This window comes from Xylaria bambusicola, assembly GCF_022495145.1.
Source record: "Xylaria bambusicola strain CBS 139988 unplaced genomic scaffold F5B22scaffold_19, whole genome shotgun sequence".
Taxonomy (NCBI): domain Eukaryota; kingdom Fungi; phylum Ascomycota; class Sordariomycetes; order Xylariales; family Xylariaceae; genus Xylaria; species Xylaria bambusicola.
In genome coordinates, this window is record NW_025953572.1 from 201,872 (window position 1) to 216,195 (window position 14,324).

Sequence of the window (14,324 nt, forward strand, 5' to 3'; positions counted from 1 at the left end):
GGCCCTTGCAGATGAGGCGACTAATCATCTCCACGTCAAAGGCAGAATAGGTATATAAAGTAGCGATGTCCCCGTGTGCGACCTCACCACGACACAGCAGAGTCAATCACACTCTCCAACACCCTCAAAGACGGCAGAAGCTCCAGTCCAGTTCACACAAGATGTCCACCAAGGCTATCCTCGCTCTCGTCGCCGCCGCCACCACCTTGACGGCCCCAGCCCACGCCGCCTCGGGCAACGGCGTGACAACCCGGTACTGGGACTGCTGCAAGCCATCATGTGCGTGGAGCGGCAAGGCAGCCGTGTCGTCGCCCGCTCAAACCTGCGACCGCAACAACAACCCGCTGACCGACGCCGACGCCAAGTCTGGCTGTGACGGCGGCGTAGCCTACACCTGCAGCAACTACTCGCCCTGGGCCGTCAACGACGACCTCTCGTACGGATTCGCGGCGACCGCTATCTCGGGAGGTAGCGAAGCCTCATGGTGCTGTGCCTGCTACCAGTATGTCCGCGTCGTCCCCACCCATCCCTTTCCAAGCACAGCAACCCCCTTCTCACGCAAATACTAACACCCACACCCCACCAGACTAGAATTCACCTCCGGTCCCGTGGCCGGCAAAAAGATGATCGTGCAAAGCACCAACACGGGCGGCGATCTCGGCAGCAACCACTTCGACATCCTGATGCCGGGAGGCGGCGTGGGTCTCTTCGACGGGTGCAGCGCGCAGTTCGGACAGGCGCTCCCGGGCCAGCAGTACGGCGGCGTCGGCAGCCGCTCCGAGTGCGACTCGGCGAGCATGCCCGAGAGCCTGCGGGCCGGCTGCAAGTGGCGCTTCGACTGGTTCCAGAACGCCGACAACCCTTCCGTCAGCTTCACGCAGGTCGCGTGTCCCGCTGAGCTCACTGCTATCTCGGGCTGCAAGCGCAGCGATGACGGCTCGTTCGGGGCGGCCTCGGTTTAAATTTGGAAGGAATTGAATCCGTTAGAGAGATGAATGTATGAATGAATGAATAAATGAATGCATGAAGAGCAAAGATGGGGGTAAGTGGTGTCTATTGCCGCAAAGACTCAAAGGTCAGGCAGTCTTGCTACCTATTTTGAAGTAGACAACCTTTCTAGTTCCGTCATTCGCTATGCCAGAGGGGCTGTTGGTGGAGGACCCTGACTGTCATTATGTCCTAGACTTCATGTACATATTTTGTACAGGCTATATTGTCCGGCACACTAGTAAATAAGCATCGCAATTGATATGAACCACGAATTCTTCGTCTCCCACGGTCCCAAAGACCTTTGTTTTCCGCAGATAATAGCTCGGATAGCCTGAGTCGAATCGCGTCCCTGCAATCTCACCTCACATTCATAATTAACGGTAGGGCAACAATCAAGTCGAATTTGAAGCAAATTTAGTTATTGGTATCGATCTCCTGGCAAGAACTCCTATTGTATGGTAAGCCGGAGCCCTAATCAAACCCTCCGCTACGCCACCAGTATTGTACAGCGAATATGTTATTACAATTACGGTTATGTTGAAAGAGCGCCGGTGCTGGGGAGTAGCCCCCGAACTACAAATCGCCACTCAGGAAACCCCCGGATGAGACGAATTGTACTTGACATTCTCGAAGGCTGGCCCAATTTCTGAGCTCTTCTTCTTCGTCCTGTGCACCGACTACGGCGGCTGTTCCAGATCTCTCGAGTTTAACTAGGATTTCAATGAACCTGTTGAGGTAGTCCTCGGCTTTAGTGGCGACGGGACCCTTATGTTCCGAGGCACCCTCTACTAGCGTGCTAGCAACCTGCCGAATCTTGTTGATGATTGACTGCCCATTTGGCTCTAGATTTCGCTGGCTGATAGACGTCAAAACGGCAAACAGATCTTGTACGATTGATTCTCGTTCCTGGGCTACCAGTTTGTCCTTGTCATCCTTCGCGGCTTCCGCGTTTTCATAGTGAGCCCCCCGAAGGTTGAGATAGCGCTCCACAAAATACGACCGTGTCGCAAGTTGAGAGGCATGTATATTAGCCTTTTGTATTTCTGATTGCAGCTGGCGTCGTTCTAGGGGTTCAATCTCGAGCGCCCGCCGAAGATCGTTCTCAGCTTGAGACTCGGGGAAATGAGGTAGACAATATTTCATTTCTCCCTGATCTAGCTCTGACGCATTGTTCTGGTCAGACTCGCCTTTAGCAATTTGTAAAGGCTCAGGAAGATCCTCTATTGTCTGCTTAGCTGACACAAGGCCATTACTGATGATGTTCTTCTGGGCATTCCAGTCGAAGAAATTGATGCCATAACACATCTCCACACCGATCAATTCATTCATTGTCATGTAAATGCGGATGTTCCTGTTGAACCCAGTGATGAGGGATATGGTACCCTCGGGCTGCGGTAAGATCTGATCGGAAGTTATATAGTCGTCATCAACCTCAACGGGTTGTTCTGGGTATGGTTCCTGCGTCGTTGGCGGAGGTAAAGGTAATTCGTTGATAGAGGCTCCTAATTGGCTCATTGATCTGAAACTGGCCTCAGTACTTATTCTAGGCTCTCATTGGACAGTGATGCGACTTACCGAATGCCAGCGACCATGACCCAGAAAATCCGTTTACTTATCTGATCTTTAATATGATCGACTGGCTTGTTCGCCATCGAGTTTGCTGCCGCAGCAAGATCAGGTAAATATCCACCTGAACTAGATAGGTCTCGTGGGCGAAGTGTGCCTAGCTCTCTACAAAATGACATGGTCTCAGCTAAGAAGCGTCTACATGGCTTCCATTGTAAGGTATACCCGGCTGCCAGACCTAAGAAGTAGCTGGTGGCAGCGTCGTCAACGCTCATCTCTTGTTTCGTCATGAAGGCGGTGCCCCGTGCTTCCAGGGCGATAGAGCGACAATGGTCTATCATGGAAATTGCCGTCGGAAAAAGTCCAGTACTATGATGAGCCTTGAGATGGGCGCGAGCGCTGCGAGGGAAAGATGCGACCAACACACCAACCATGCTGGCCAATAGCGCCAAGAACTCGCGATTCATCCGATCGGCTCGGTTTGCAAACGCCTGACGGAATGAGGGCTCGTGCGGAAAGGGCATAAGGGGGTGGAGATAGGTGAAGAAGTCGTCGACTAACGGCTGCAAGACGGGCAATGGCGCTATAGCTTCGGCATCAAGCGCAACAGGGCCATCTGCCGGCGCTACAGGTATCACAGGTATCACGTTATTGGCGGGACTATGCGGTATGTGTGGTATGGGTGGTATGTGCGGTATTGGTGAGCCGTTCTCAAGCTGGTGGCGCTTCGCGGCTCTGGCGGCTTCGGCATGCTTATTGGGAGGACCACGTCGTTTCATTTCCCGTCTGAAGGTGCACTCGACCTGGAGATCTGCGCACGGCTTACATGGTGGGCCTGATTCGTCGCACTATGGAAGTCCTGTCAACGTACTGTGGGAGTCAAGCGGATGCAAGAGGAGCATACCTTAACCTTGCGCTGACTACACATATCACAGGCGCGGCGGAGACGTGTGACCTTTTGCGGCGCATGGTCTCCAGGGACTGGAGCTGCGAGGACGGAATTCTCAAGTGACGGAGAGAACTGCGGCTCGCCCATCTGCAGCGCAGCAGATTGGGCATATTGCTGGGCTAAGTCGTTGCTCGTGGGTGGTAATGGAGCTGCGGAGGCAGCTTGCAGGGCTTGGAGGTCATGATGGATGACTTCTGTCGCGGGGATAGACGACGTGAGGGCTGAAGTGTCGGCGGTGGTTGTTGTTGTTGGTGTCGGTTGATGGCTGTGGTCATGGGTGTGGCCGTGTTCGTGGCTCTTCTGGTGGTGATGGTGATCGTGGGGTTGCGGCGGCGGCGGCGGAGTGGGGGAGGTCTGGGTCAAACTGTGAAGTTCGTGATGTTCGTCGGAAGCCATCTGAAGGCGGGAGCGGCGTGAATCCGCGATCGGTTGAATCGCGGCTTCGGTAGATATCTGGGTAAACTTGGTGATCTCGCGAGCAGGAAACGTCAAGAAGCTGATGGGCGCTTGGCTCCACTATGCACGCTTGCACCAATGAAAGGCTACCCAGGTACGTACTACCTATCTGATACCTATCTGATACCTGCAGGTACCTAACCATATAGTGAAACAGTGTAATATGGCAAGGGCCCTAATCAAGCCCGCTATTCTTATATGCCCTTGCTTCCGTTTGCACCTTCCTACAAGATACCTACATAGTAGGTATATACAGGCTACGGGCCGCCAGCCACATGGAAGTACCCCGTACTGTTGTCAGCTGCTTTAAATTCATCGCCATCTTCATCATCTTGCTATCTATAGACGGTTTACAGCGCGTCCATCATGGCAGTGGCCAAAATGCTCTTATATAAGCCTATTTACTTGGGATGAGGGTAGTAGATCGGAGAGCCCCGAAGAAAGTCAAAGGGACCATCATCTGGAATCAGTCTAATGCCTCTTAAACAAACATAACGCTTTCCTTCTGCTTTCATAGCTAGCACCCACTCCTCATCTCGCGATACAGACTTCCTTCCCTCTATAGAATCCTCACCTAAATGATTAGGACAGCAGTCCGATCAGCTTTGCCCCAAAAATTAGCTCCTGAACGAGATCCAGTGCCAATGCGCCGATAGACTCCAGGCTTGTCTGCCTGTTCTAAAATAAGATAATAATACGTCGAGGAACGCTGATATATAACCATTTCCGTGTCTTCATCGACTAATGGCCGCTTATCATAACGCTTCGCGATGAGTAATAGCCATATTCTCTCAAATCTTCGCTTGTCTCCACGATATAGGCCATCGAAGAATGCAAGCCCATGCATCTTGGGCACTGTCGAAACAAATCCGCAGCGCCTATCACCAAATCTTTCTGCACCCTCCGCTGTTGCCTCACATATCACCTGGACGTCGGAGAGCATACGCAACTTACCAGCAATCTCCAACATCGGATTTTGGGGGCCTAGGTTCTCTAGCATCATGATATCCTGCTGGAATTGACGATCTTGCAGCGGAATAATACACGACTCTAGAACATCTACGCACAATGGAAAGCCTACGCTGCCCTTCCATGCAGCCCATGACCACGATGGACAGCGCCACCCTGCGCGATAGGCGTCTCTCAACCTAGAGGGATACCTGGCGGTCTGGATCCACAAGAGGCCAACATGGAGGGATTCTCTCCAGAGCCCGAATATGAAACGGCTAGAGCCGCTCATTTCTTTGAAGACCCGCGCGAGGCCGGTAATCGCCGGCAATCTATCGATATCGCATGTCAATTCGCAATGGCTGTAGCGCTCGACTAGCATATACCACTGCGCCGGGTTGTGGAAAGCGTCCTCGACGTTCAATTTGTTGTCCTTTGGTAAATCGCCCGAAAGACGTACGAGACCCTCTTTCTGCACCAAATTAATTCCAGAGGCATCTTCTAGAAACAAATGGTGGCTGGTGAAGTGTAACATGCGTTTCGATAGGATCCGCTCCTGAAACACCCATCCCCTTCGCGACAGCCCGCTTTCATTGACAAGTTGATGGAAGCCGGTGTAGCTCTGGCCAGTATGAGCTTGAAGGAAAGACGATCGGCTCGCGGATAGGAAGCCTTCGTTATCATCTTGTGCAGAATGCGCGGCAATGACACAAGTTGCTTGGCGGTAGACGTTCGCCATCAAGGTGGACTCCCTAAGCCAGTCGTCGATATCGTCTTGAAGTATGCAAAGAGAATCAATCCACAGATAAGAGCATCCGAACTGATTCGTAACCTTGACAGCATCTTGAAATGTTCTTGGCAGTAATTGCGCAAGTATCCCGTTCTTCAGCGTCTTCAAGGTCTTACGCGTTAATAAAAGCTCTTTTGATGCACCCCACCTATGGCTTAGTGCAAAGTAACAATCAAATTGACCGGGAGCAGGCTCGATGAGATGGATCATTCCTGGGAAGCTCTCCGATAACTTAAGCACTCTGCTCGGCAGTCTCGAAGTCTCTAGCGTCAAAGGCCCGGGAAATGGTAGAATGCTATACATAGCGGCTTGGGCTTTGAAGATGCTGGTATAAAGCCATGCTTCAATATAGAAGTTCGATTTACACTCTATAGACATTAGCGTCAGCATGCCTACCTATATACGAAGCTAGGTAGACGTAGATACCCAGGGTTTGATATCGACTGACTTTGTGACACAATACGCGCCAGAAGTTTCGCAAAGCTATTTCTACGTTGCATTCCATTCATCAAACGATGAATCATAACCTCTTTCAGGTTATTACGCGTGTCCATCCAATAGAGATTTCGAAGCGGATGAGTTCCTCGCTCGTAGCGTGCGCGTAACGGCGAAAAATTCATCAAACTGAATGGGGACTCCATGGGCAACATGGCAGATCGGCGATTATGCACATCCTTCAAGGCGGCAGTAGGAGGGGGGGAAGTAGGGTGCCCAGCACATGGTAAGATATAACTGGGCTCAACTGGAGGCAAAGGAAAGCCGTTCCCGCCTGAATTATAAGGCAATCATCCTACATTATTAGCGACTCCTTCACAGCTCTAAGTGCGGTGATAGCAACGGTAGTAAACGGGCGAAGAACCTTGTCGTCAGCATAAGACGTTTTTGCGCATTCTGGGTAATCGTATCTGTCTTTTCGCAGACCGATCAAGAAGCTGACGCCTACTGCTACGCTACACTATACCCTCGAGACAAAAGTCGGTCGGCTATTTGGGACTCCTTGTGCAACAATAAGATTCAATTATAACCTCCATCTTTACCCACGAGAACGCGCAAGGCAAACCATAAGGTCGTGTGCTTACTACCTAGGTAGCGTATGCTGCGTTCTCGACATCTCACAATTCTAGTCTCTAAAATGCCATTGGGTATGTTCGTTTATACATACTTCACCTAAGTCACTTATTACAAGTAGATTTACTACTCTCACAACAACGCGTCGTATGTACAAGATATATACTTCGGTTTTCATTCATATTAAACAATGGGAATCGTTAAACAGAATCCAACACCAAACGCCTGTGCGCAGCAATGGGACCACAAAAGCCACCGACCATACCCAGCCTTTACCAAACCAAGCCTATATACCTAGCTTCCTGGGAGCAATACGTGCGCTTCTTTTAGTTATATCACTGGGATCTTCAAAGCTCAAATATTACCAAGCACCTCATTAACAAGCGCAGCCAACATTCTCAAACCAAACCACTCAGCCACACCGGCATAAACGCCCAATTTCTTAAGTATGTCCTCTCTCTTGATACTTTCGCCCCAGGGTCCCGAGCAAGTGCAATGTTCCGCAAACTCATTCAGCCGTGCACTTCCACATCGTTGACACTTGACATCCTGGGTAGTCCACTCGACGATCCACGAGTCCACATCCCCGAGCAGCCGTTCCTCGATCCGCAGCTTGCTGAACTCGGCGCCGCAAAATGTGCAATTCCACGGTTTGGCCGCAGCTGCTTTCCGTATCTCCGAGGCAGAAAGCCCCTCCAAGCCACCGTTACCGTTTGCTGCGAGGGAAGTAGAGAGCGCCGACAGATCGGGCAGTAAGCTCTCATCACGACACAAGTCCCAGTCTCGCGCGAGCGTGCACTCGGCACAGCTCAACTGAAGAATCTTGAGTGAATCGCTAGGGTTCACGAATGTGCCGTCGCGGCTGAACTCCCGGACATCGAAGAGCGTTAACAAGTCGCGGCGGAGCAAACGCGCCTCATTCGTAATATTTTTGTCGAGTGATAGTACTTGCATAAGAGACTTTACAAGCTCAAGTACCGCATTCTCAGTCCCGGTCCTCTGTGCGTGCGACTGCAAATGCTTTAGTTGAGGGTGTGGGTTATGGCTCCCACTGTTGCCTGGCAGCAGAGGGAATGACCAGTCTGATGTCAATTCCGGGTGTAACAATTCACGAGCCCGTGTTGAGATGAGAGACTGGATCTCTTTTTTCAAGGGACGTTCAAACGTCTTAGTAAGTATGATCGGAGTTTTATCCTTATCATCAACGTCGGTGCTTTGTGTGAGACTACGGAAGGGCAGCTGTGTAGGTCGCGGCGTGGAGTCTGGATCTCCATTGTGCGGGTGTTTGATACCATGCATCAGTTGGATGAACTCGACAACCCAGTGTTGGAATGTATCCTGGAGCCTGACGGGTAAAAACGTTTTGATCTGCCAGCACATAATTGTCTCGAGGTTTTGTTCCTGGGCTTCGACGACTTCCTGGCACGCTTTGCCGCCATAATTGAACTCATCGTACCAAACTAGATAGTCCCAGTACTCCTTGATCTCCAGGTCGATGAAATTGAAGAGCGGTTTGCTTTTGATGCTCTTTAGGATGTACTGACTATAGGCGTAAGCATTGCCTACTTCTGATTTTGTCGTCTGTAAGAGCAACCTGTTTGAGTTTGCGAAGATGACCTGTGATCCAACTCGGCGGAAATCTGCCATTAGCTGCAGGAGGGCCTTGCGGCTCATCATCTGAACATAATAATGCAGAGCACGGTCATACATAAACGAATCGGGTGATTCCACCCAGCGGACGAGATGTTGTACAAGTATATCTGCCATTGGACTACCTTTGCAAGCCTCGGCCCACCACGACTTTACCATCTCGCGGAGGACAAGAACACCGGCATTGGCAAAGGCTGATTCCGAGTGGAACATTTCGGATCCATCTGACGGAGCAGCATCAGAGGCAGGGTTGAAGGAGATCGAGTCAGCACCCTCCAGCTCGTTAATAAGAGACGAAGTGAGAATTGTGTTGATTGCAAGGTTGCGGACTTCGAGGTCAATACACACAGATGCATAAGTGCCAGGGTTGTTAGCCGATGGCATGACAACGGTATCAAGAGGACCAGTAACATCATCTTTTTCGTAGCCAGCATGATCTGGTTTTGATCCTGGCGACCACCATAGGACAACATTATTCATTTGCAGCCGTCTAGCATATGCAACATCGATGAGAAACCTAGGGTCGTCTCGTTCCAGATTGCAGAGTGGTATGTCGCCGTATCTTGCAAGAGCTGTGAGGTGAAGTACCCAAGAACCGAGACTCAGGTAATGAGAAACGAGTCTCTTAGCGACAACCGATTGCCAACCAAGAGGTGGAAGAGAGCTATCTGCCTGGTCGTACCTCAACGGAAGAATGGGGAACTCTGCGAGAATGGGAACATCGTGGATGAGTAGGTTGCGTTGGGAGGACTGAATAACGAGCATCATTGGCCTGATTTCGTCCTTTTTCATCTTTCTGACAATGTCACCGATTTCTAAGTGAGCTTTCCTCCGTGTTGTTACTTGTTTCACACTGAAATTGAGCTTCTCCTGGTATGTGAAACATTCCTGCCAGTTGCTTTCTTGGTCTTCCTGCAGCCTTCGCAAGCGCATGTCGCTGTATATCTTTGTGACATTGGGAAGTTCTGAGCTAGAATCTTTGCTCTTCTGTAGGATAACAATGTGTGCATAGTCTCTCGTTGAAGAGAAGAAACCAAATATTTGTCGTTCGCCTGCCGTGATATGGGATATATATATATAGGCAAGGGGATTCGATTCAAGATATGCTTTTGGTTTAAGTGGCCGCATCAACCCTGAAAGGTCGAACCCTTCCTCGAGTCCTTTGCCCAAAACACCAGGTTGGCTCTCATCGATCGTACAAATATTGCCTAGTTGAAGAACGGCTCGCATATTCAGGGGGACTTGCTTTTCATACACCCCTTCAACGCTAGGGTGATTGAACAACAATGAAAACTTGTCAGCTTCGGCAAAATATATATCTTCTGGAACGGTAATCTTGAAGAGATGAGCCGAAGGGTGGCCATTGGGAAGTGTATGAGTAACCTGCTCGACATCGCAGCCGTCCACATCTATATCAGGCAGGTCTTTCCCTTTCAAGTTGAGGAACACTTGACGTGGAACCTTGATTTTGAGCGCGTGTATTCTTGCATCAATCAGGACAAATGCTGTCACAATGCCGGGATTGTCTGTTGTTTGAAGTTGTAGAAGCTGCCAGGTATTTCTAAATGTAACTTCAGCTTGGTTACGGAACGTCTGCTGGATATTGCTACCAACATTGCCTCGTCGATCTCCAAAGAGATGTCGACGACGTATACGGGCCTGCTTTTGAATCTTCCACTTTTTCTTCTGATACTCTAAGAAGGCTGGGTAATCTTCAGATGGATTTGGCATAACCTTAGGAAGGGCTGCAAAGGGGTCCTGGGTTTCCCGTTCGGGCTCTGGAGATTTCCGCTTAGAAGCGAGCGCCGCTGTTTGAGAGGCATTAATGACCGCAGTTGTGCTTTTTGGCTTCAGTAACTTCGCACCATAATCCTCAAGGTCGTCTAATCGAGACCCATTAAGGTTTGTTATGTCACTCAGTGGCTCCTTTGTAAATAAATCAGTAAGCTTTTTCTGCTTCATTTTGTCGTCTTTGATATTGATCCTCCTTTGAAGCCAATCTGGATGTGCGACACGCGGGACGGGGTTGCGGACTTTTTGTAGCGCTGCCGGAATTGTGACCAGCTTTTGAATGACGGATCCAAGACGCTCGAGGTAGTAATCCCAGTCGAGCAACGCTCGTGGATCCATATCAGAAGGTTCTTCTTTCAGCCATTTCGTTAGAAATCTTCGCTTGATTTCGGGCTCAGCTGAGAAAATGGCGACTGGTACTGCTCGTTCTGTAACGGGAGCACTGCGTGGTTTGGCGCAAATGATATATTTACAGTTCAGTCCCTTGTCTTTGACCATCTGCTCTCCTAGGAACTCAGCTAAGCGCTTAGCAGTGGTAATTGAAGTCGACTTCTGATTGCCATATTCCTCGAGTGTCTTACTCATGCTTCGGTTTTCGCAGATGAGATCGATAAACTCCTCATCAGCTAGCGTTGATCCTTTGCTGTATAGAACATCCAACCATTTATTTGCTACCTTTGCGACGGCAGCATAACATTCCGACAAAGTACTACCTTCCAAAAAAAACTTGAAGATCTGTTGCTGGAAAATCTTGATGAGCTTCAGCTCACCTCTTCGCTTGACCTCGAAACCCTTGAGCTCTGCTAGACTGCCGTCATCATTGAAAACAGCGTAACGTTTCTTCAAGTTCTTGTCTTCTTCTTTGGAGGTAGGGAGAACCATAGCCTTGTACGGCCCATCCACTTCAAAGAAGATGGAATTGTCACTAGTCGTTTCGTACTTGAACGTCTTTTTATCAGTTAATGTTTGGTACTGATGGTTCGTGAATTTGTCGTGGACCAAATGGTTCAACATGACGCAAGGATAAGAGATTGCCAGTTTCTTTCCATTCTTGAGCTTGAACGCAAAATTCTCTGGGAATGTGGCGGGCAACATGCACCAGATACCATCGGTATCAAGCTCAAGGGGGCGCCCAAGCCTTTCAACTAGTGATCTAGCTAACTGGATGATTGTTGCGCCTGTCAAGCAGGTGACGCCAGCCATCTCCATGGAATACCACCTCGAACCCTTTCGCATGACGTAGCCGTAGAAAGAGTTTAGAATGACCTTGTGAGCAAGCTGCAATGAGTCATATAGAACGATCATCTTCTTGGCATTATCAACCTCCTGGCTGGGAGCGCCGGAAGACTTGAGTGCTTCTGTTTTCCCTTTCCATACTTTCGCTTTACCTTTATAATCGTATCTACGATCTCGAAAATCTCGCACGGTATCGATATAGAAAGGATTCTCACGCTGACATATGATGGCCTCGCGAACAATTGTTGTTTGATCGCGGATCTTATGATACACTTTCTGGCTGTAGGTTGTTAATCGCTTCCTGATGAGACCAGCTTGCTCGTCTTCTGTTAGATCTTGGAAAGTTCTCGTTGGGCCGTTCGGCCATTTGGGGGGAAATCTCTCATTCTCCAATGCGTGTCGAATCATGTTGTACTCGTCTCGTTTGGCGGGGAGGTATTCTCCTCTCCAGGCCCAAGGAAGCCTTCGGTCACATGTCTTCCCAGGTCTGTTGAAGTCGCAAGCCGCGCAATCTGATTCCTGGATCATGGAATCGGGTTGTAGTCGATTCGTCGTCATGATATTGGGATACATAGATGCGACATCAAGATGGTATATCAACGGTCGTTCATTTCGGTTAGGGGTCTCCTTCAGCTGATTTAAGCGTGCTGTAATCTGATCCTTAACCTCATCGTAGTTGGTGACGTCGTCAAGAGACTTTTTCTCTTCGACTTCGATCGAGAATTTTAGGGCAGCATCAAGATCGCGAAGAAGTTCGTCAACAGCACCGGTGTCAACTGCGAAGTTGACGGGAATATCGGCACGAAAAACGCCTGCTTCAATACTCTCAACGTGACCACCGACGTAAGTTTCCGCATCGAGCAAATGTCCATCCCAGAAGGATTCCTTTGGGGACACATGTTTATTTGGTAATACGATCTCGCCTTGGTATGCTTGGACCATTAGCAACATCTCACATAAGGTACCTGTTCCTTTCCGTAACACATCGTCACCTCCTAGTGGCAGGATTGTGCACAATGAGAAGATGAAGGGGTGTATGTACTTCATGTACAAGTAGTATGTGGCGACTGCATCTGAAACTGAATACTCTGCCAAAGTTTGTGGTCTCTCGCTTGCGTATGGTGTCATCAGCTCAGGATCGAGTTCATCTGGGTCGTACCCAAGTTTGGCGACAGTGACGGCTTTCAAGCCTCGGCTACCCTGCGGTAGATAGGAATCTCGGTTGACCCAGGCAAAACAATCCATGTGAACGCCGTATGTGCATTTGTAAATATCCTCGCTGTCCTTTCTCCATCCGATCTCGCGGTACATATCAATGCCATTGACGCTCGCTCGAGCCTCAACGAAGGGCCAATCGAAAAAGTCTCCGTTATACGTGGCGATGACGGTCGGCCTTGCTTCTTTGACGTGTAGGAAGAATCTTTCGATAACAGCTTTCTCGTCGGGCTCATTAAAAATCATGAATGGGCCAGGATATTCCGGTTTTGGTGTGTACTCGAAATCGGCAATATCTTCAGATACAATTTCTCGGTTGGTAATCAGAAAACCCTGACCGTCAATCATATACGATATCATCATAATCTGATCTATCGCAGCATCGGGGAATTTGAGCGGCAGTTTGGTAGTCTCGATATCGAATGCCATGACGACAGGATCGGCCTGAACTAAACGTTCCTCGTTGAGGGTTATGGATGTAATCCCATGTTTCGCCTCTACAAAATACCATCTCCCTACCCGAATATCTACACGGCGTCAGTCCGGAAGGGACGAGGAGCTAATTGTTCGGGGACTTACTCATATCAATCATTACTCTTACATGGTATGGAACGTCGAATTCTCTAATATCGACAACGTAATCGCTAGCGTCTGAAAAGGAAGCATTATGTCGTTTATCATCATCTCGTGAATCATCAAAAAGGTCAAACCCGGCTTGTTCACTGTACCAATATTAGCTGCCATGGACATCGATCCTACGCTACCCAGCGGAAAACTTACGCAGCGACCTCAGCATATACATCCACCGTCTCCATAGCCTTGCGGTTCTTCTCCGCGATAGGCATTATATCTCTTCTAGCAGACATCAAATCTCCAACGTTTCCAAAGCGTAATTCAAGGAATGTCCGTCGATAGCCTAACAAGTGGTTCGGTATAGAGAGATCCTCTTTCTCGATGCGTTTCACGCCGCGTACGACACCACCACCGGGCACACGTTTTAGCCATTCTTCAACCTCGCTCTCACGGCCCTTACGTACGGCAATCAGGAAATACGGTTCGTATTCCACCGTTGCTTTGAAAGTTTGCCCGTCTTCTTCGATAAAGTAGCAGTCAAGGGCTGCCCGACCGCCAGGAACACGATCATCATCCAATCCGACCGTTGTTGGTTGCACATTGACCAACCAACCTCCGCGAGGACGACCAGCTTCGTACCGAGCGAAGCCCATAGACTCGTCAATCTGTGTCGCGAGGAGTGTCCGTTCGGCTTTTTCATCTGCTGATGTGCCCTCTGTTCGTGAGGTTGAAGCAGCAAAAGTCCGTGTGCGTGAGGGTCCATGATAGGCTTGCTTGCCACCGCGTCGGACATAGCCTTTCTGAGGCCGGCGTAGTGTTGTGTTGGGCATTATACTTCTCGATCGTAGAGGTAGTCTTGTCAGCGAGGGGTGAAGAGGTTAGGTCCCTCTAGCAAGGGCGGGCTAGCAATTCGAGAGTTGGATTCGTCGATTTACGGGCGGCATTGGTGAATTAGATGGGTATATAGGTATCGGTAGGGGTCTTCCAGGATGTCGTCAGGTGAATTTATCACGCTGAAGGAATAGAACGGCGAGGATTGTGTTATGGTTGGTGGTGTGTATCTATCTCCCAATGGAGGAGGGCTGCTTAACA

General features: G+C 49.6%; 4 protein-coding genes across 4 annotated transcripts; 1 reads left to right on the forward strand and 3 right to left on the reverse strand.

Annotated features, from left to right (window-relative positions):
- Positions 1-161: 161 nt before the first annotated feature.
- Positions 162-962, forward strand: F5B22DRAFT_646284 (glycoside hydrolase family 45 protein; the record flags this gene model as incomplete). The annotated part of the gene is made up of 2 exons (XM_047978711.1): positions 162-502; positions 587-962. 2 exons carry the CDS (start codon positions 162-164, stop codon positions 960-962), a joined length of 717 nt encoding a protein of 238 aa, XP_047831044.1.
- A 104-nt stretch (positions 963-1,066) lies between these two features.
- On the reverse strand, positions 1,067-4,007 carry F5B22DRAFT_138331 (uncharacterized protein). The gene is made up of 3 exons (XM_047969023.1): positions 3,461-4,007; positions 2,566-3,404; positions 1,067-2,509 (listed from the first exon to the last, which is right to left on the reverse strand). The coding sequence occupies exons 1-3, from the start codon at positions 3,899-3,901 to the stop codon at positions 1,564-1,566; spliced, it is 2,226 nt and encodes a 741-aa protein (XP_047831045.1). The 5' UTR covers positions 3,902-4,007; the 3' UTR covers positions 1,067-1,563.
- Positions 4,008-4,403: 396 nt separating this feature from the next.
- Positions 4,404-6,662, reverse strand: F5B22DRAFT_138380 (heterokaryon incompatibility protein-domain-containing protein). Its single transcript, XM_047969025.1, has 2 exons — positions 6,126-6,662; positions 4,404-6,067 (listed from the first exon to the last, which is right to left on the reverse strand). The coding sequence occupies exons 1-2, from the start codon at positions 6,202-6,204 to the stop codon at positions 4,536-4,538; spliced, it is 1,611 nt and encodes a 536-aa protein (XP_047831046.1). The 5' UTR covers positions 6,205-6,662; the 3' UTR covers positions 4,404-4,535.
- F5B22DRAFT_138361 (DNA polymerase epsilon) lies at positions 6,606-14,314 on the reverse strand. Its single transcript, XM_047969024.1, has 3 exons — positions 13,440-14,314; positions 13,239-13,381; positions 6,606-13,186 (listed from the first exon to the last, which is right to left on the reverse strand). Exons 1-3 carry the CDS (start codon positions 14,060-14,062, stop codon positions 7,122-7,124), a joined length of 6,831 nt encoding a protein of 2,276 aa, XP_047831047.1. The 5' UTR covers positions 14,063-14,314; the 3' UTR covers positions 6,606-7,121.
- Between the last annotated feature and the right edge of the window lie 10 nt (positions 14,315-14,324).

Coding starts and splice junctions, on each gene's coding strand:
- F5B22DRAFT_138380 (XM_047969025.1), bottom strand. CDS start 6,204: ATGGAATGCAACGTAGAAATAGCTTTGCGAAACTTCTGGCGCGTATTG. Junction 6,068..6,125: donor CAGTCGATATCAAACCCTGG/GTATCTACGTCT, acceptor TAATGTCTATAG/AGTGTAAATCGAACTTCTAT.
- F5B22DRAFT_138331 (XM_047969023.1), bottom strand. CDS start 3,901: ATGGCTTCCGACGAACATCACGAACTTCACAGTTTGACCCAGACCTCC. Junction 3,405..3,460: donor GTAGTCAGCGCAAGGTTAAG/GTATGCTCCTCT, acceptor GGACTTCCATAG/TGCGACGAATCAGGCCCACC. Junction 2,510..2,565: donor GTCATGGTCGCTGGCATTCG/GTAAGTCGCATC, acceptor GGCCAGTTTCAG/ATCAATGAGCCAATTAGGAG.
- F5B22DRAFT_138361 (XM_047969024.1), bottom strand. CDS start 14,062: ATGCCCAACACAACACTACGCCGGCCTCAGAAAGGCTATGTCCGACGC. Junction 13,382..13,439: donor GTATATGCTGAGGTCGCTGC/GTAAGTTTTCCG, acceptor ATATTGGTACAG/TGAACAAGCCGGGTTTGACC. Junction 13,187..13,238: donor AAGAGTAATGATTGATATGA/GTAAGTCCCCGA, acceptor GACGCCGTGTAG/ATATTCGGGTAGGGAGATGG.